Source organism: Capra hircus, chromosome 2 (genome assembly GCF_001704415.2).
Source record: "Capra hircus breed San Clemente chromosome 2, ASM170441v1, whole genome shotgun sequence".
In the NCBI taxonomy this organism is placed as follows: domain Eukaryota; kingdom Metazoa; phylum Chordata; class Mammalia; order Artiodactyla; family Bovidae; genus Capra; species Capra hircus.
In genome coordinates, this window is record NC_030809.1 from 110932108 (window position 1) to 110953095 (window position 20988).

General features: G+C 38.6%; 1 protein-coding gene across 4 annotated transcripts in view; it reads right to left on the reverse strand.

Annotated features, from left to right (window-relative positions):
* TLK1 (tousled like kinase 1) overlaps positions 1-20988 on the reverse strand; it is a 176305-nt gene that overhangs the window by 84815 nt on the left and 70502 nt on the right. For all 4 annotated transcript variants that reach the window (XM_018064515.1, XM_018064521.1, XM_018064534.1 and 1 more), the window contains one exon: positions 114-185. In XM_018064515.1, coding sequence (XP_017920004.1) covers positions 114-185 — 72 coding nt within the window. Of the gene's footprint in view, positions 1-113; positions 186-20988 lie in introns of those variants that run through there.

Sequence of the window (20988 nt, forward strand, 5' to 3'; positions counted from 1 at the left end):
AAAACAAAGATTAACATTAAGCACAAGTATTAAAGAAGGAAAAAAAATAATTTTACAAAAGGTGATTCCAACTTTTCCTTCAATAGCAACATATTTAAAATGAAGTTACTCACCTCTGATTCTTTGTCACTCAAAGATCCCAAGCTTCCAAAACTGTGATTAGAGCTTTCATTATTTGTTGAGGCCTGTGAAAGATTTTTTTAAAGGTAAAAATTAGGAGTAATTTTAAATGGAACATATTACAAAGTAAATAATCTATCTTTATAATTAAAAATATAATTCCTTTAAATATGGAAGACAAATGAAGTAAAAATAAGAAACATTAAAAAAAATAAACGCCAATGTTGTAACAACATAGCTTAGAATGTTTTATCAAATCAATAAAGTTCTATTGTGTTTCAGGAACTGACTTCTTAGCTGATTTTTTAGATTATCAGATTCAGGAGCAAAAGAAGTGAGATGTTATTAGGATAAAAAGAGCCTTAAAATTACTTCCCAATAAAAACTAATCTAATGCTTCCTTTAACTAAAAGTATTATTTGTGTTCCTTAATCCCCATCACAGCCTTATCAAATTCTATCATATCCCATCCTCACCCTTTTGCCTCTTCATGTAAACAAACTGGTCAGTCTTCAGTTTCTCTTTGTTTGAGATTAGTCTTTCAAAAGAATCTTATATTAACCTGACCATGTTAACTGCTTCACTGAAGAGTTTCTAAATTTCTTTACAATATTTTGGACTGTGACAGTAATGAGCTATCTCTGTCAGATAACATTTTCTATGTTACTATATGTTTCTATGATGCTTATTATTTTGTGGACTTTTTGATCAATGTCTTGCAGGAATGTTTAGAGCAGACTAGAGCATATATGCCAAAGAGGACATATGAATGAACTTCATGGACAGGTGGGCCAGCTGATAGCTCTATGTTTCCCTTCAATCTGTAAGAGTAACTATTAATCCTACCATTACGAAGTTGCAAATTAGCCTATAATTACACTAGACTGACAAATTTCCAATTGATGACTGATGGGACATATTGCATATATGTCCAGGGCTATGCTGTAAAGGCTATTTTTAACACAAAACAGTACTTGAACTAAGATTCAAGCACTATTTAGAGAAATTTATAATCTAATTAAGACAAGATTATCAAATTAGAAACAGGCAACACCATAAACAGAAATTAAAGAGTGATAAATTAGAAAGATTCAGGGACAATGGAACCAGTGGCAATGTTTCTGAGCATCCCTAAACCCCCAAACCTACGTTAACAACAAAACCGGGTGACAAGGATCTCCATAAATCTCCCTAAAATAGTATGTGGGAACAAATCACCAACAGAACCTGCATTGTATGAGAAGCGGCAGAAGGAAGCAGAGTGTCTGACACATCTGAGAAGAGAGACTCCCCAGACAGCTGTAACTGGAAGGGTTTCTGCATCTACCTGCAGTCTAAAGTTGCGGCAGTTAGCCTCTATGGACTCTTTAAACTGATCTGCCACTAACAGCGTCACAATGAACATTAACTACTGAGCATGCAATCGAAATTGAGCGCATTAAGTATAATGAATATAAAGAAATGAGAAGAGCAAAGCTTTAGCAATCTCAGAAAGCAAATGCCACACTTCTGAAGAGTTCCCAAAAACAACAGCAGAGGGCGCTCTGTAAGAAATGCCACCCGAAACCAAAGCAACAGAAAATGATGTGAATCGATCCACGAAACTGTTAAGGGGGGAAAAAAGTAAAAGGCACAGAATTACATCCTGATAATAAATGCATATCAGGAAAATACGCCCACCAAATAGATGAATTTATAACTGACCATTTCAAAATGAGCCAGAAACATGACTCAAGGCATGAAAGAGTAACACAAATCAGAGGTCAGAAAACTAAGAAGGTAATGGAATTCAGGGAAGTATCAGAAATTGAAAGATTTTTTTCAAAAATGAAGATTAAACCTGAATGAACCTAAGAGAAAATACATACAACAGATAATGCTTTAAGAGAACAAGAAGGCAAAAAGTAGGAACAGTTTTGGAATCAAACGAACTGAAGAGATTAAAAGGGTGAGAGAAAGCAATCACTTAATAAAGAAATAAGGATCCAACATCCTAGTAACAGAAGTCTTTAAAGAACACCACCACAAGAGAACAAATTAGTGAAAACTATAATTTGAAAAGACTTTTTTGAAAACAAAAACCAAAATCTGAAACTACTGACTCAAGGAACACCACGTACACTTAAGAATTCATCCCAGAAGGCCAACATCTGATTTTCCGAAGGCAACACTTTACTTTTGTCGGAAGAAAACGGAGCAACATATTCCAGATATTCAAGGAATATGTTTATGTTTGGTAAAATTGATTTCTCATCACATGGAAGACACAGATAAACTTATCAAAATGCCAAAAATTGGGAAACACTGCTCCCATGATGGCAAGCAGCAACATTCTTGCTGACACAGATTAGATGAGAAGTACATGGAATAGAGTATAAAACTTAATGGCTATATGTATAGAAAAATTTTAAAGAACTATGGCATGGAAATTCATGGAAAGCAAAAGCAAAAAATTTTTACACTATTTTCAATCATCTGTGTGGTCATTGTGATAGTACAGACACTGTTGAGACTGCTGTGTGTGAGATACAGAAAGGAGTAAATAAATACATTAATTAAATTATTCTAAAAACATGAGGTTTTTACCTTTCAAAAAAAATACACACCCCACAGACCTTGCCATGAGTAATAACCCAATATCTCTTATCAGAACAACATTCACACAGATAATAAATTCCAGAAAAAAAGCATATAAAACAACTACCTAAAGGCACTTGAGCAATCAAAAACAGGCAGAATCTGATTAGAAGACAATATTTGGAAGGAAAAAACAGAATTGAATGGGTTTCCCATTTCTACAGCTTTTGCCTGAGAGAAGGCCCCTAGATTGAGCTGCACAGAGCAGCTGAAATTTGAATCAAAAGATACAGTCTTAGAGGCTTGAGTTTGAAGCTGCCGCAGTAGCTGCCAAGATACATACTGGAAAATAAAGAACCAGAAAGAGAGAGAGAACCACAAAGAACTATACCCATGTCTCTGGCTGGTCACTGACCTATGCAAGAGTGGAACAGATTCTAAGCATCCAGTAAGATCTGCCATCCTCTTCAGGGAGACACAGTTTAGATTTCAGTTCAGCCAAATTAACTGCTTGAAAATACAAATAATAACCAAAATACTAACACTCTCCATAAAAACACACTAAATCCCAGAGTTACTATAATGTATCATTACAGTATGCAGGATATAATACAAAATTTCTTAGCATATGAAGAAACAAGAGAATGAGACCCATACTCAAGAGAAAAGACAATCAACAGAGACCAACCACAAGGTAACCCAGATATTAAAATTAGCAGACAAAGATCTTAAAGCAGCCACCTGTAAATATGCTCAAGACAAGAAGGGAAAATAAACTTGTTACTAAATGAACAAATTGGACATTTCAGCAGAGAAATAAAAATGTCAAAAAGACCCAAATGGAAACACCAAACTGAAAAATTCACTTTCTAAAATAAAAATTCACAGTATGGGTTTAACAGAGAATGGATAAAGTATTGAAGACAGATCAAAAATTAGTCCAACTAAGAAACAGAAAAAATAATGAAAAGAATTTATCTGCTAGACACTATTAAATAGTCTAACACATGAATCTGGAGTCACAGAGGGAGAGAAAAGACGAAAAAAAAATTTTTTTTTTTTTTTTTTTAAGAAATAGGCAGAATATTCTCAACATTGGTGAAAGACATAAATTTACACACTGATGATCCCAAGCAAGATAAGCACAAAGAAAATCATACCTAGGTACGTCACAGTCAAACTGCTGAAAACCAAAGTAAAGAAATCTTACCACAATGAGGTATCATCTCATACCTATTAGGGTGGCCATCATCAAAAAGACAAGAAATAACAAGTGCTGGCGAGGATGTGGAGACAAGAGAACTTGCCTACACTGCTGGTTGGAATGCACGTTGGTGCAGCCACTGGGGTATCCTCGAAAAAGTACAGAACTACCATGTGCATGTGTGCACACTCAGTCGTGTCCGACTCTTTGTGACCCCATGGACTGCAGCCACCAGGCTTCCCCGTCCATGAGATTCTCCAGGGAAAAATATTCAAGTGTATTGCCATTTCCTCTGCTAGGGGATCTTCCTGACCCAGGGATAGAACCCACATCTCCTGTATTAGCATGCAGATTTTTTTTTTTTACCACTGATCCACCTGGAAAGACTCCATATCCTTGCCAAGAACTACCATATGTTTCAGGAATTCCATTTCTGCATGTTTATCTGAAGAAAATAAAAATAGTAACTCAAAATTATACCTGCACCTCAATGTTCACTGTAGCATTATTTACAATACACAAGACATGGAAGCAACCCAAGTGTCTATCAACTGATGAATGGTTAAGGAAAATGTGGGGTGTGCGTGTGTGTATATATGTACATAAGACACTATTCAGCCATTAAGAAAAAGAGAAATCTTTCCATTTGTGGCAACATAGAACCTGAAGACACTATGCTAAGGGAAATATGTCAGAGAAAGACAAATACCTTCTGATCTCATTTATGTGTGGAATCTTAAAAAAAACAATAAAAATTTTAAAACCCAAGTTCAAAGATATAGAGAAGAGATTGCTGGTTGCCAGAGACAAGTGGGGGATGGGGGAGAAACAGATAAATGGGGTCAAAAAGTACAAACTTCCAGTTATAAAATAAATAAGTCTTGGGGATATAATGTTCAGCATGGCAACAATAGTTAATAATATTATATTTGCATATTTGAAAGTTGCTGAGAAAGTAAATCTTAAAAATCCTCATCACAAGGAAAACAATTGTGACCAGACTGTGAAGAAGGCTGAGCACCGAAGAATCGATGCTTTTGAACTGTGGTGTTGGAGAAGACTCTTGAGAGTCCCTTGGTCTGCAAGGAGGTCCAACCAGTCCATTCTGAAGGAGATCAGCCCTGGGATTTCTTTGGAAGGAATGATGCTAAAGCTGAAACTCCAGTACTTTGGCCACCTCGTGCGAAGAGTTGACTCATTGGAAAAGACTCTGATGCTGGGAGGGATTGGGGGCAGGAGGAGAAGGGGACGACAGAGGATGAGATGGCTGGATGGCATCACTGACTCGATGAACGCGAGTCTGAGTGAACTCTGGGAGATGGTGATGGACAGGGAGGCCTGGCGTGCTGCGATTCATGGGGTCGCAAAGAGTTGGACACGACTGAGCGACTGAACTGAACTGAACTGAACGGTGATGTTAACTAGACTGTGATGATCACTTTGCAATATACACAAATATGGAATCATTATATTGTATACATGTTATCTAATCTAAATGTAATCTTAAACATCACTTATACCTCAATAAAAAACTTACAATTAAAAAAAAATAAAATCCTGAAAGCAGCTACGGAAAGAAAACACATTACATTCATGAGAACAAAAAAGGATACAACTGACAGCTAGCTTGTCACAATAGGTATTAGAGGTCAGACTTCATCTCTGGAAATGTAAGCCAGGAGAACTCTGGACTGAGACATAAGGCACAGATGAGGAAAGAGAAGGCCTTAAGTGCATAGCTATATACTAAATGAAGACACTCAGCACCTTTCTGTGCTAACCTAGAAAGGTGGCAGCCAAAATTAAACTCTTCAGGTTGAAGATTACGGAATTTCTCTCTGGAAAACCAAACCATCATTTAAGAGACAAGATTTACAGACATCAAGAATCAAAAATCTCTCAGAAGAATGACCCAGTCAAGTCATCCTACTGAAGTAAAGCCTGCCTACTCAACAGATATGAAGAAGGCCCTGCATTACCAGATATCAGAAAAACATAAACAAAACAAATTTTTTTAAACCCACAGGAAAAACATAACCCAGGAAGCAGGAAAAAAAAAAAAAACTTCACACAAAAATAAAACTATCACTCATCTCACACGCTAGTAAAGTAATGCTCAAAATTCTCCAAGCCAAGCTTCAGCACTACGTGAACCAGGAACCTCCAGATGTTCAAGCTGGTTTTAGAAAAGGCAGAGGAACCAGAGATCATGGCCAACATCCGCTGGATCATCGAAAAACCAAGAGCATTCCAGAAAAACATCTACTTCTGCTTTACTGACTATGCCAAAGCCTTTGACTGTGTGGATCACAATAAACTGGAAAATTCTGAAAGAGATGGGAATACCAGACCACCTAATCTGCCTCTTGAGAAACCTATATGCAGGTCAGGAAGCAACAGTGAGAAGTGGACATGGAACAACAGACTGGTTCCAAATAGGAAAAGGAGTACGTCAAGGCTGTATATTGTCACCCTGCTTATTTAACTTCTATGCAGAGCACATCATGAGAAACACTGGACTGGAAGAAACACAAGCTGGAATCAAGATTGCCGGGAGAAATATCAATAACCTCAGATATGCAGCTGACACCACCCTTATGGCAGAAAGTGAAGAGGAACTAAAAAGCCTCTTGATGAAAGTGAAAGAGGAGAGCGAAAAAGTTGGCTTAAAGCTCAACATTCAGAAAACGAAGATCATGGCATCCGGTCCCATCACTTCATGGGAAATAGATGGGGAAACAGTGGAAACAGTGTCAGACTTTATTTTTGGGGGCTCCAAAATCACTGCAGATGGTGATTGCAGCCATGAAATTAAAAGACGCTTACTCCTTGGAAGGAAAGTTATGACCAACCTAGATAGCATATTCAAAAGCAGAAACATTACTTTGTCAACAAAGGTCCATCTAGTCAAGGCTATGGTTTTTCCAGTGGTCATGTATGGATGTGAGAGTTGGACTGTGAAGAAAGCTGAGTGCTGAAGAATTGATGCTTTTGAACTGTGGTGTTGGAGAAGACTCTTGAGTCCCTTGGACTGCAAGGAGATCCGACCAGTCCATTCTGAAGGAGATCAGCCCTGGGTGTTCACTGAAAGGACTGATGCTGAGGCTGAAACTCCAATACTTTGGCCACCTCATGCAAAGAGTTGACTCACTGGAAAAGACTCTGATGCTGGGAGGGGTTGGGGGCAGGAGAAGAAGGGGACGACAGAGGATGAGATGGCTGGATGGCATCACCAACTCATTGGACACGAGTTTGGGTGAACTCCGGGAGCTGGTGATGGACAGGGAGGCCTGGTGTGCTGCGATTCATGGGGTCGCAAAGAGTTGGACACGACTGAGCGAATGAACTGAGCTGAACTGAACTGAATACCCTAGTAATAGCAAACTACGAAAACGAAACATTTTCAGAACAACCCGAAAGGACTCTCCCTGGCTGTCCAGCAGTCACTGCGCCACACTCCCACTGCATGGGGAGCAAGTTCATCCCTGGCTGGAGTCTAAGGTCCTGCATGCTGCACAGTGTGCTCAAAATCAAGTAAATAAATAAATAAATTTCAAATGAAAAAAAGTAGAGAGTGAACACCTACCCACCCCCAACTCCCACCTTCCCCCAGCCAAAAAAAAAGACAAAACATCACTCCTGGAAATTAAAAATTTGATAGCAGAAACACACAGAAAATAAACTGGATGAATTCAAATATAAAGCTGAAGAAATCTTCCCAGGAAGAGAAAAAAATCAAAGAAAATAGAAAACTAGAGAATCTGTCCAAGAGGTACTGTTCCAAATAAGAGTTCCAGAAAAAAGAAAGAAAGCTAATGAGGTAAAATTATCAAATAATAATTGAAAAAACTTTTAAAGAACTGGTAAACATTAGTTTCTGGATTGGAAGGACAGACTTCTGAATCAAGCACACTGGTTCAAGGAAAATCTATACCAACGCACATTATAATAAATTTAAATGCCAAGGGTGTGAAGCTTCTAGAGAAGAATAACAGGAACATCTCCATAGATCAGGAGTAAGAACAGCACTGGAGTGCTCAGGAGTTACCACTGGAAGCTAGAAGGCAATGGAACAATGCCTTCAAAACTCTGTCAAAATGATTTCCAACCTAGAATCCTACACCCAAACTAACAGCTATGTGGGAAGAGGACAGCACGCAAGGTCTCACATATCTGACTACCCATTTACCTTTTCTTAAGAACTGACTAGAAAATCTGCATCAACAAACAAAAGAATAAACCAAGAATGAGGAAAATGGGGCATTTAAGAAACAGGAGCTCAAACAATGGACAGACAGAGAATGAATTCCCATGATGAAAAATAAGAGGGATTCCAGGATGACAGGCACCCGGAAGACACAGAGAGTAACTAACTAGCCTAGATTTCAGAGGCTGTAAGTAAGTAAGGAAGTGTTAGCTGCTCAGTCGTGCCTGATTCTTTGCGACCCCATGGACTGCAGCCCACCAGGCTCCTGTGTCCATGAGATTTTCCAGGCAAGGATACTGGAGTCGGCTGCCATTTCCTTCTTCAGGGGATGTTCCTGACCCAGGGATTGAACCTGGGTCTCCTGCATTGTGGGCAGATTCTTTACCTACTGAGCTATGGGTCAAAGGCTATGCCAACAGAAAAATAAGATGAAAACAGGTAAAGAAACATATTTGAAAAAAGATTCATAACATCTGCTAGAGATTATATGGATGCTTACATGACCAGTAATAAACTAAAGAAGTAAGTCAACTGTAGGAAAAACAAAAAGTTGTACAAAAGTATTAATAGAAACATAATCATGGAATCTCAAAGCTGTGAATAAAATTTAGTCATAATATAAACAATGAAAATATCTAAATTAGGAAAGGGTTGTAGAAGCTTGACAGTTGGATAATGTTGAGTGTTACACCTCATCTTTTATAAAAGGAAGTCAATAAATACCAAAAAAAACTGAAAAAAACCCACAAAGAGCTGTAATAATCTTATCTAGAAATATAAACATAAAAAGTAAAATATATCTAGTGTAATAAAAAGCTACAGGTGAGAAGCACTGCCTCTATGAAGAATGGATGTAGGGTTAAAAGAATGGGGCATGCATCATCTAATCTTCCGTACAGGCTTCTAAAGCTCTGGCCCTTGCGTGTCTTTTTCCTTCTTGAGCTGCAGGAATTCTTTACATACTCTGGGTATGAATCCTCTATGATTTTCCCTTTCACTCATATACTGGTATCATTTGAACATAGCTGCATTTATCAAATAATTTCCTTTATGACTACAGCCTTTTGTGACCCAATTATGAATCTGTCAGTATTCTTGTTAAAGCTTTACTGGTTTTATTTTTCATATTCAGATCTACAAGTCACTTGGAATTGATTTTTCTATGATGGCATGGGGTGATGATCTGAGTCATTTTCTTCCCCATGTGGATATTCCACTGATCCAGCATGATCTGTTATAAAAGGCCACACTCCCCACTGCACGGCAGTGCCACCTTTGTCAAGTCTTAAGTCAGCATGCATGAATGGCTCTGCTACTGGACCCTACTCTGTTCCACTCGTCTATTTTCTTTTCTGTGCCACCGTCACAATGCTGTAACTACATTCCTTGGTATAAACCTAAGAGAACTGAAAACATGCCTACACGAAAACTTGTATCAGAATATTCACAGCAGCATTATTCCTGTAAAAAAATATATAAACAACCTGAATGTCCAACAACTGTGAATGGATATACAAAATGTGAAACACATCAATACAATGAAACATCCAATAATAAAAAGAAATGAGTAGTAACACATACTACAATATTCATGAACCTTGAAAATATTCAACCAGGTGAAAAAACCTGCCACAGACATAAAATGCAATGTTCTGTATGATTGATTCCATTTATATGAAACATTCAGAAGGGGTAAATCCACAGAGACAGAAACTTAACTAGTGGTTGCCAGGGGACAAAGAGCAGGGGAAGAAAGCAGGAAAATGAGGAATGGCTGTAAATGTTTATAGGGTTTCCTTTGAGGGTGATAAAAATATTCTGGAATTAGACAGTGGTGATGGCTGAACAACCTTGTGATATACTAGATACCACTGAAAAATACACTTTCATAGAGTCAATTTTACAGTTCATGAATTATACTGCAGTACAAAAAGTTTCAGGTTGTTAAGGAAAAGACTGTGGGGGTGAGAGTGTAACAAAATCTATAAATGATTCATTTATACATTCAGATATACAGTAAGCACACATGAAAGCACAAACTCACAGACTTTTGAAGTCTTCAAAGCAGAAAAAAAATTTTGCAAATATTCACGATAGTTTTTAAAACATACAAGTAACACAAGCACATAGAAAAAATTTCATTATAGAAATGTAAATTTTCCCCTCCCTGATCAGTCCAACTATGCTGACGGGAAAAATATACACATTTGAACGCAGAGTTCCAAAGAATAGCAAGGGAAGATTAGGAAGCTTTCATAAGTGATCAATGCAAAGAAATAGAGGAAAACAATAAAATGGGAAAGACTAGAGATCTCTTCAGGAAAATTAGAGATACTAAGGGAACATTTTCATGCAAAGATAGGCTCAATAAAGGGCAGAAATGGTATGGACCTAACGGAAGCAAACGATATTAAGAAGAGGTGGCAAGAATACAAAGAACTATATAAAAAAGAGCTTCATGACCCAGATAATCACGATAGTGAGATCATTCACCTAGAGCCAGACATCCTGGAATGCGAAGTTAAATGGGCCTTAGGAAGCATCACTACAAACAAAGCTAGTGGAGGTGATGGAATTCCAGTGGAGCTACTCCAAATCCTAAAAGATGATGCTGTTAAGTGCTGCAAACTCAATATGTCAGCAAATTTGGGAAACTCAGCAGTCGCCACAGGACTGGAAAAGGTCAGTTTTCATTCTAATCCCAAAGAAAGGCAATGCCAAAGAATGTTCAGACTACCACACAATTGCACTCATCTCACACACTAGTAAAGTAATGCTCAAAATTCTCCAAGCCAGGCTTCAATAGTACTAAACCATGAACTTTCAAATGCTCAAGCTGGATTTAGAAAAGGCAGAGGAACCAGAGATCAAATTGCCAGTATCCGCTGGATCATGGAAAAAGCAAGAGAGTTCCAGAAAAACATCTATTTCTGCTTTACTGACTATGCCAAAGCCTTTGACTGTGTGGATCACAATAAACTGTGGAAAATTCTTCAAGAGATGGGAATACCTGACCACCTGACCTGCCTCCTGAGAAATCTGTATGCAGGTCAGGAAGCAACAGTTAGAACTGGACATGGCACAATGGACTGGTTCCAAATGGGGAAAGAAGTACATCAATGCTGTATATTGTCACCCCGCTTATTTACCTTATATGCAGAGTACATCATGAGAAATGCTGGGCTGGAGGAAGCACAAGCCAGAATTAAGATTGAGAGGAGAAATATCAATAACCTCAAATATGCAGATGACACCACCCTTACAGCAGAGAGCGAAGAAGAACTGAAGAGCCTCTCGATGAAAAGTGAAGAGAAGAGTGAAAACGTTGGCTTAAAACTCAACATTCAGAAAACGAAGATCATGGCAGCCGGTCCCATCACTTCATGGGAAATAGATGGGAAAACAATGAAAACGGCGACAGACTTTATTTTGGGGCACTCCAAAATGACTGTAGATGGTGATGCAGCCATGAAATTAAAAGATGCTTACTCCTTGGAAGAAAAGCTATGACCAACCTAGACAGCATATTAAAAAGCAGAGATATTACTTTGCCAACAAAGGTCTGTCTAGTCAAGGCTATGGTTTCTCCAGCAGTCAGGTATGGATGTGAGAGTTGGACTACAAAGAAAGCTGAGCATTGAAGAATTAATGCTTCTGAACTGTGGTACTGAAGACCCTTGAGAGTCCCTTGGACTTCAAGGAGATCCAACCAGTCCATCCTAAAGGAAATCAACCCTGAATATTCACTGGAAGGACTGATGCTGAAGCTGAAACTCCAATACTTTGGCCACCTGATGGGAAGAGCTGACTCATTTGAAAAGACCCTGAGGCTGGGAGGGATTGAAGGCAGGAGGAGAAGGGGACGACAGAGGATGCGATGGTTGGATGGCATCACCGATGCAAGGGACATGAGTTTGAGTAAACTCCTGTCGTTGACGATGGGCTGGGAGGCTTGGCGTGCTGCAGTCCATGGGGTCGCAGAGTTGGACACAACTGAGTGACTAAACTGAACTGAACTGACACTTAGGTAACCACTTTTTAAAAAATTGTTTTCAATTCAAATTTTCAACAGGCAATGCAAGCTACTTCAATTCATTTCTTATCATCTTTATAAGACTTCATGTCTCCACTAACAAATTAAATAAACGTTCATTGATTTCTCCCTTCTTATTCAAAAGGTAATTGTCCTGCATTGCTTTCTTTTCTGTTAATACACATTGGAAAAACTCCAAATCAACATGTAGATAGCTTCATTCCCATTTTTCTTTGCTACTTCCTTTCTTTCAAACAGGTGTGGAGTATTCCACTATACAGTATAATACTGCATTTCAATAATTCTTCATGGACCTTGCCATGAGAGAAGAATTTAGCTCACTGGCATCACAGCTTCTCCTGCTTCCTGATATATTTTTATTTTCAAAGTATCTTCAAAGATACTTTAAATAATAAACTTTCTTATTCTTTAAATTGTGTGTAACTCCTTACTACGTAATATAAGAAAATACATCTTTACATTGGCTCTTATCCCACAATGATAGATACACTATAACTTTACATTAGTATAATTTATAACCTGTACCTTTACTTTCTACCTATAATCGGGCAACAGAGCCACAAACTCATGCCACAAGGATGTGGGGCAAGTAAAATAAACAGGTGACGCAATCTTGGGATTAAGAGAAAAGAAGCAGCATATAATAGAACATAAGTTCTCTCTCTTCTAGTGTTTGTTATCAGCTATGAACAGTGAATTAACAAATGATAAATCCTTGATGCTATGAGAACTACAGGATTAGGCTCCTGCAAGATTCTCATCACAATTTCACCAACCAATCAATACATAACCTTGTTTCATATAAAAGTGTGCTTCTGGTTAAAGACACTTTATTTAATATATACTGTCACATTGACCGCATGGCAAAGAACACTGTAACTCATGCCTGAATGAAGCTAATCTAACAAGCATATTTTCTCCCTCAGGCACATCACAGTCTTCTTGTGCTTAGAACACTACACTTTACTACAACCCTGAGGGGCTATTTTAAACAGGAAAACTACCAATAAAAAGCACAAAAATGTGGAGAAATATGGCATCAGGTAAACTGAGAAAAGAATAACTTGTTCATAGTATAAGAGCTTAAAATATAGGCAGACTGTCACTTTGTTTAGCCTCCAGTGACTCAAATTTTTCACCACTCTGCATATGTGCAGGCCCTTGAATGACCAGCAAAAGCAATGGACGTTTTGGTTTTGAAGTTACAAATAAATTTTAGCAAATATGTGAATTTGTAATAACAGAATCTTTGAATGAAGAGTACTGATTATTGTGTGTATGATCATACTATTGCTCTTTTATATATTTTTGAACAAAATCCAAGAGAACTATATTAAAACCCCTCAATCTATCTCTACTTTAATAAATTCAGCATGTACTTTTGGAACTGTTTGATATATAAGTTCTTCACTGTCATATCTTTCTTCCTGGTGGCTCAGACAGTAAAGAATCCACCTGCAATGGGAAATCAGAGACCTGGGTTTAATCCCTGGGTTAGCAAGATCCCCTGGAGGAGGGCATGGCAACCCACTCCAATATTCTTGCCTGGAGAACCCCATGGACAGAGGAGCCTGGCAGGCCACAGTCCATGGGGTCACAAAGAGTTGGACATGACTAAATGACTAAGCACAGCACAGCACAATCCTTAAACAGTATCTACCTCTATTCCATTAAGGCTTTTCAAGACTGTTTCACCTGATACTCATTCATACATTCAAAGGGATTCCCTGTTGGTTCAGACTGTAAAGAATCTGCCTGAAATGCAGGTGACCTGGGTCAGGACGATCCCTGAAGAAGGGAATGGCTACCCACTCCACTATTCTTGCCTGGAGAATCCCATGGACAGAGGAGCCTGATACGCTACAGCCCATGGCATCACGAAGAATCGGACACAACTAAGCAACTAACACTTTCACACATTCAGAGATAACTACTGAGAGCCTTACTACTGTCGTAGATGCTAGGGATATAATAGAAAAAGACTTAGATTCAAGTGCTCTTGAAGTTTATACTACAAGAAGGGAAACAGACAATAAACAAACATGTAAGTATTTAGTAACATGTAAGAAACCAGTAACCAGTTGAGAAGAATTAAAAAGCCTCTTGATGAAAGTGAAAGAGGAGAGTGAAAAAGTTGGCTTAAAGCTCAACATTCAGAAAACAAAGATCACGGCATCTGGTCCCATCACTTCATGGGAAATAGATGGGCAAACAGTGGAAACAGTGTCAGACTTTATTTTTGGGGGGCTCCAAAATCACTACAGATGGTGATCGCAGCTATGAAATTAAAAGACGCTTACTCCTTGGAAGGAAAGTTATGACCAACCTAGATAGCATATTCAAAAAACTTTGCCAACAAAGGTCTGTCTAGTCAAGGCTATGGTTTTTCCAGTGGTCATGTATGGATGTGAAAGTTGGACTGTGAAGAAAGCTGAGCGCAGAAGAATTGATGCTTTTGAACTGTGGTGTTGGAGAAGACTCTTGAGAGTCCCTTGGACTGCAAGGAGATCCAACCAGTCCATTCTAAAGGAGATCAGCCGTGGGTGTTCATTGGAAGGACAATGCTAAAGCTGAAACTCCAATACTTTGGCCACCTCATGCAAAGAGTTGACTCACTGGAAAAGACTCTGATGCTGGGAGGGACTGGGGGCAGGAGGAGAAGGGGACAACAGCGGATGAGATGGCTGGATGGCATCACCGACTCGATGGACATGAGTTTGGGTGAACTCCGGGAGTTGGTTATCGACAGGGAGGCCTGGTGTGCTGCAAATCATAGGGTCACAGAAAGTCAGACATGACTGAGTGACTGAACTGAACTGAAGAAACCAGTACTTCTTAAAAATTAAGTGGAGGAAGGGAGAGTGGTATAGGAATATCATACACAGAGCATCATAGAATGCCTATGTAAAGAGGTGACATTTGAACAGAAACCTGAAGTTAGATAAGTACATTTGAGGCAACTGGCAAATAAACCAGTTTGAGTGCAGTAGCGGGACAGTTAGTCAAATAGGGTACTTAGTCTAGGGCTAGATCAGAAGATCTACTGCGAGCATTTCATTTTAACTGTGATGGTAAGTCTTCGGAAGAGTCTGAAGTTGAGGAGATACTAATCTCAAATCTGTATTTGATTCTACTGTCTTTTACTTTATGATTATCTGAAATATTTTCTTTCTGGTTAATTCCAATGTTTGTCATTTTGGGGGTATGTTTCCTGTCAACTGCCTAAAGATAGATTCTCATTTTTTATCATAATATACACTTGGCTTTCTTTCTACTATCTTATATAAAAGCAGGTGACAATATCGCCTCTTTCTTCCTTGTATTTATTAGACTCAGTTTGCTTCTGTTCCTCCTCCTATACCCATCACAGTAAAAGTTCTATGTATGGCCTGCACTTCTGCTTATTACTTTCTTACTTTCAGCAAACATAGAAGCCTAAAAATCAAATCTTAATGAACCATTCTATATTCCTAGATGATTTTCTTATCTTTCTCCCTCATTCCTCTTCTCTCAGAGCAGGATCATTATTAGAAATTTGATTCTTCAAATGGTTTTATTTCCACATTACAAACTCCTGGTGTTACTCTTATTAAAATCTGACTACTATTAACAATGCATTTCACAGGCACGTTATCACTATCAATTCAAATATAAAAACACTGTGAGAGTCACTGCTCACCACTACCTGATATCCTGTAAGGTTTTGTTGTTTGTTATTGTCTATTTGCTGAGCCGTGTCCGACTCTTCTGATACCCCATGGACTGTAGCCTGCCAGGCTCCTCTGTCCATGGGACAGCGCAGGTAAGAATACTGGAGTGGGTTGCCATTTTCTCCTCCAGGGGATCTTCCCTACCCAGGCATCGAACCCACATCTCCTGCAACGGCAGGCGGGTTCTTCACCACTGAGCCACCAGCAAAGCCCTCTCTAATCTTTACCTGTGCTATTAAATTCAAGTAAGCACTTTTTAAAATACAAGCTTATCCCCCAAAGAACAACAAAACCAACATTAGTGCAGCAGCAGCATCCAACATACACGCCACACTTAAATTTTCCCTGTTGTCTCAAAAATGTCCTTAAAAATTGTTTTTCTCCCCGTCCAGGAAGAAATCAGGATCTAGAGTCACACACTACACTTGGCTAGTAAGTGTCTTTTGTCTCATTCGACTTAGAATGGTCCTCTACTTCTGTCTGCTCTTCATGGCACTGGCCACCAGGATGCCCCAGGGGTATTTCCTCATGATTAAATTCAAATCAAACATTTCCGCAATGGAAACTAGAGGTGATCAGTGTTATTCCTATTACATCACCCTCGAGATGCGCATGTCAAGCTCTCTGTGACATGACCAGTACAAAGCTTAACCTTATTTACTGTGTGGTAATCAACACATCTCTCTACTTTAAAGGCACATTTGCTCTTTTATAATTAATAACTAATCTATAGGGTGGAGAAGGGAATGGAAAACCACTTCAGTATTCTTGCACTGAGAACGCCATGAACAATATAAAAAGGCAGAAAGATATTACACAGAAAGATGAGCCCCCGAGGATGGTAGGTGTCCAGTATGCTACTAGGAAAAACTAGAGAAATAGCTCCAGAAAGAATGAAGAGGCTGGGCCAAAGCAGAAAAGACGCCCAGCTGTGGATGTGACTGGGGGTAAAAGTAAAGTCTGATGCTATAATGAACAATATTGCATAGGTACCTGGAATGTTAGGTCCATGAATCAAGGTAAACTGGAAGTGGTCAAACAGGAAATGGCAAGAGTGAGCATCAACATTTTAGCAATCAATGAACTAAAAAGGATGGAAATGGGTAAATTTTATTTAGATGACCATTATATCTACTACTGTGGGCAAGAATCCCTTAGAAGGAATGAAGTAGCCTCATAGCCAACAGAAGAGTCCAAAATGCAGTACTTAGTGCAATCTCAAAAACAACAGAATGATCTCAGTTCATTTCCAAGGCAAACCATTCAATATCACAGTAATCCAAGTCTATGCCCCAAACACTAATGCCAAAGAAGCTGAAGTTAAACGATTCTATGAAGACCTACAAGACCTTCTAGAACCAACACCCAAAAAAGATGTTCTTTTCATGATAAGGGACTGGAATGCAAAAGTAGGAAGTTAAGAGATACCTGGAGTACTGGGCAAGTTTGGCCTTGGAGTACAAAATGAAGCAGGACAAAGGCTAACAGAGTTTTGCCACGAAAACACACTGGTCATAGCAAACAGCCTCTTCCAACAACACAAGAGACAACTCTACACATGGACATCACCAGATGGTCAACACTGAAATCAGATCGATTATATTCTTTGCAGCCAAAGGTGGAGAAGCTCTATACAGTCAGCAAAGACAAGACTTGGAGCAGACTGTGGCTCGGATCATCAGCTCCTTATTACAAAATTCAGGCTCACATTGAAAAAAGTAGGAAAAACCACCAGGCTACTCAGGTATGACCTAAATCAAATCCTGTATGATTACAGTGGAGATGACGAATAGATTCAAGGGATTAGATCTGGTAGACAGAATATCTGAAGAACTATGGACAGAGGTTTGTAACACTGCACAGGAGGTGGTGACCAAAACCATCAAGAAAAAGAAATGCAAGAAGGCAAAGTGGCTGTCTGAGGAGGCCTTACAAATAGCTGAGAAAAAAAAGAAAAAAAAAACGGCAAAGGAGAAAGGGAAAGATATACCCAACTGAATGCTGAGTTCCAAAGAATAGCAAGGAGAGGTGAGAATGCCACCTTAAGTAAACAATTCAAAGAAAGAGAGAAAAACAGCAGAATGGGAAAGACTATAGAGATTTCTTCAAGAAAAAGAGATACCAAAGGAACATTTCATGCAAAGATGAGCACAATAAAGGAGAGAAACAGCAAGGACCTAACAGAAGCAGAAGAGATTAAGAAGAGTTGGCAAGAATACACAGAACTATACAAAAAAGGTCTTAATGACCCAGATAAGCACAATGGTGTGGTCACTTACCTACAGCCAGACATCCGACAGTGTAAAGTCAAGTGGGCCTTATGAAGCATTATTATGAACAAAGCTAGTGGAGGTAATGGAACTCCAGTTGAGCTATTTCAAATCCTGTGTACAGCTGTGAAACAGCTGTACTCAATACACTAGCAAATTTGGAAAACTCAGCAGTGACCACAGGACTGGAAAAGGTCAGTTTTCATTCCAATCCCAAAGAAAGACAATACCAAAGAATGCTCAAATTACCATACAACTGCATTCATTCAACATGCTAGCAAGGTTGTGCTCAAAATCCTTCAAGCTAGGCTTCAGCAGTACGTCAATCAAGAACTTTCAGATGTACAAGCTGGGTTCAGAAAAGGCAGAGGAACCAGAGATCAAATTGCCAACATCTGATGGATCACAGAAAAAACAAGGGAGTTTCAGAAAAACATCTACTTCTGCTTCACTGACTACACTAAAGCATTTGACTGTGTGGATCACAACAAACTGGAAAATTCTTAAAAGAGTTGGCAGTAGCTGACCATCTTACTTGCCTCCTGAGAAATCTGTATGCAGGACAAGAAGCAACAGTTAGTACAGGACATGGAACAAAGGGCTGGTTCAAAATTGAGGAAAGGACCATGTCAAGGCTGTACATTGTCATCTGGCTTATTTCACTTCTATGTAGAGTATGTCATGTGAAATGCCGGGCTGGATGAATCAAGCTGGAATCAAGACTGCCCAGAAATAACAACAACCTCAGATATGCAGATGATACCACTCTAGTGGCAGAAAGTGAAGAGGAAGTGAAGAGCCCCTTGATGAAGGTGAAACAGGAGAGTGAAAAGGCTGGCTTAAAATTCAACATTCAAAAAATGAAGATAATGGCATCAGGTCCCATCACTTCATGGCAAATAGATGGGAGAAAATGGAAACAGTGACAGATTTTATTCTCTTGGGCTCTAAAATCACTGCACATGGTGACTGCAATCATGAAATTAAAAGACGCTTGCTCCTGGAAAGAGAAGCAATGACAAACCTAGACAGCGTATTAAAAGGCAGAAGCAAAGGTCCGTATAGTCAAAGCTATGGTTTCTCCAGTCGTCATGTAACAATGTGAGAGTTGGACCATAAAGAAGGCTGAGTGCTAAAGAATTGATGTTTTTGAACTGGTGCTAGAGAAGACGCGAGAGTCCCTTGGACTGTGAGATCAAACTAGTCAATCCTAAAGGAAATCAATCCTGCATATTCACTGGAAGGACTGATGCTGAAGCTCCAATACTCTGACCACCTGATGCGAACAGATGATTCACTGGCAAAGTCCCTCAGTCTGTGAAAGACTGAGGGCAAGAGAAAGGGGCAACAGACAGTAAGATGGTTGGACTGGATGGCATCAGTAATTCAATGAACGTGAGTTTGAGCAAACTCTGGGAAATAGCGAAGGACAGGGAAGCCTGGTATGCTGCAGTTCATGAGGTCACAGAGTTGTGACACGACTTGGCAACTAAACAACAATAGGGTGAAACTTTGAAACCTTGTAAAACACTGTTCTCTAAAACATTTTGCTAAATGGTTTTAGCATCCATTGATGATCCTTAACTTAATCAGTACTGGGAAACACTGTGTTGACTTTCTGAGTCTATATTCTTCCTACATTAGCTGACACTCTTCTAAGAGATTGTCACATAACATTAGGCATACCTAGCTTGGTTCCTAAGTACCAGTCGCCACTAAAATGAAGGTTCCTTGAAAAGGTCTGCTAACAGTTTTGGGGTTTTTTTTTAATCGAAGAAAAACTGCTTTACAGTGTAAGTTTCTACCAAACAGCAACATGAATCAGCCATAGGTGTGTTCACATTTATCACAGAGACCCAGTGATATTTGAAAGAGATGATCAAGATGTATATATACACGAGCACAAAATTGACAAAAATGCTTATATTTCTTAAATCTAGATAAAAAGTATGTAAGTATTCTTATAAAATATTGTCAATTTTTGTATAAGTACAGTATTACTTTTCAAAGTAAAAAGTTGTTTCAAAAAGGTGGGGGAGGGGGGTGGACAGAGGCGACCATGAAGGAATGCATAAATACCAGTTAGAGAGAGAACAGAAATAAATGATTAAAGAGTTTCATCATAAAACTAAAAATAGAATATGTAACTATTTTTTAACATATAACCTTTAAAACATCAGGAAAAACTGTGTCTGTCCAATGGAAAGCAAGGAGTGGAAGGGAATGAAAGTCAAGAAGATATCAATTAGAAGATATCAACCAATAGATGGCAGAACCAAGTCATAAAATAAAAATAATTATAATAGGTGTAACGGACTGAATCCACCATTTGAGAAAAATGCTCATTTTCCATCCAAAAAAGGAGACATACTGTCTACCAGAAACACAATTAAAAACAAAAATAAAGGAACAGAAAAACATACCTAAGACAAATATGAACCAAAACAAAGCTGAGGATCTAAAAAAACAAATATTTTCTAAAAAATAATTATGTAGTCATGAAAAGAACCAAAAAAGATATATGCATGTAAAAAGGCCACATCAAAATACATCAAGCCAAAACTGATGAACAAGCTGAAATGCATACCTCAATAATCACAATTAAAGATTTAAAAATATGTCCCTCAAAAAAAGATAACTCAAGCTGACAATACAAGGAGATATCCAAGATCTGAACTAATACAATTAGAAGCTATTAGATGTGAAACGTTTATAAAACAGGGCACATTTCAGGACTGATGTCACACAAACTGTATTTTCAAAAAGCAATGCAAAAAATGTAATTCTATAACAAAAGAGCTCAAGATAACTAAACTTAAGAGGAGTGAATATACAAATGTTTATAG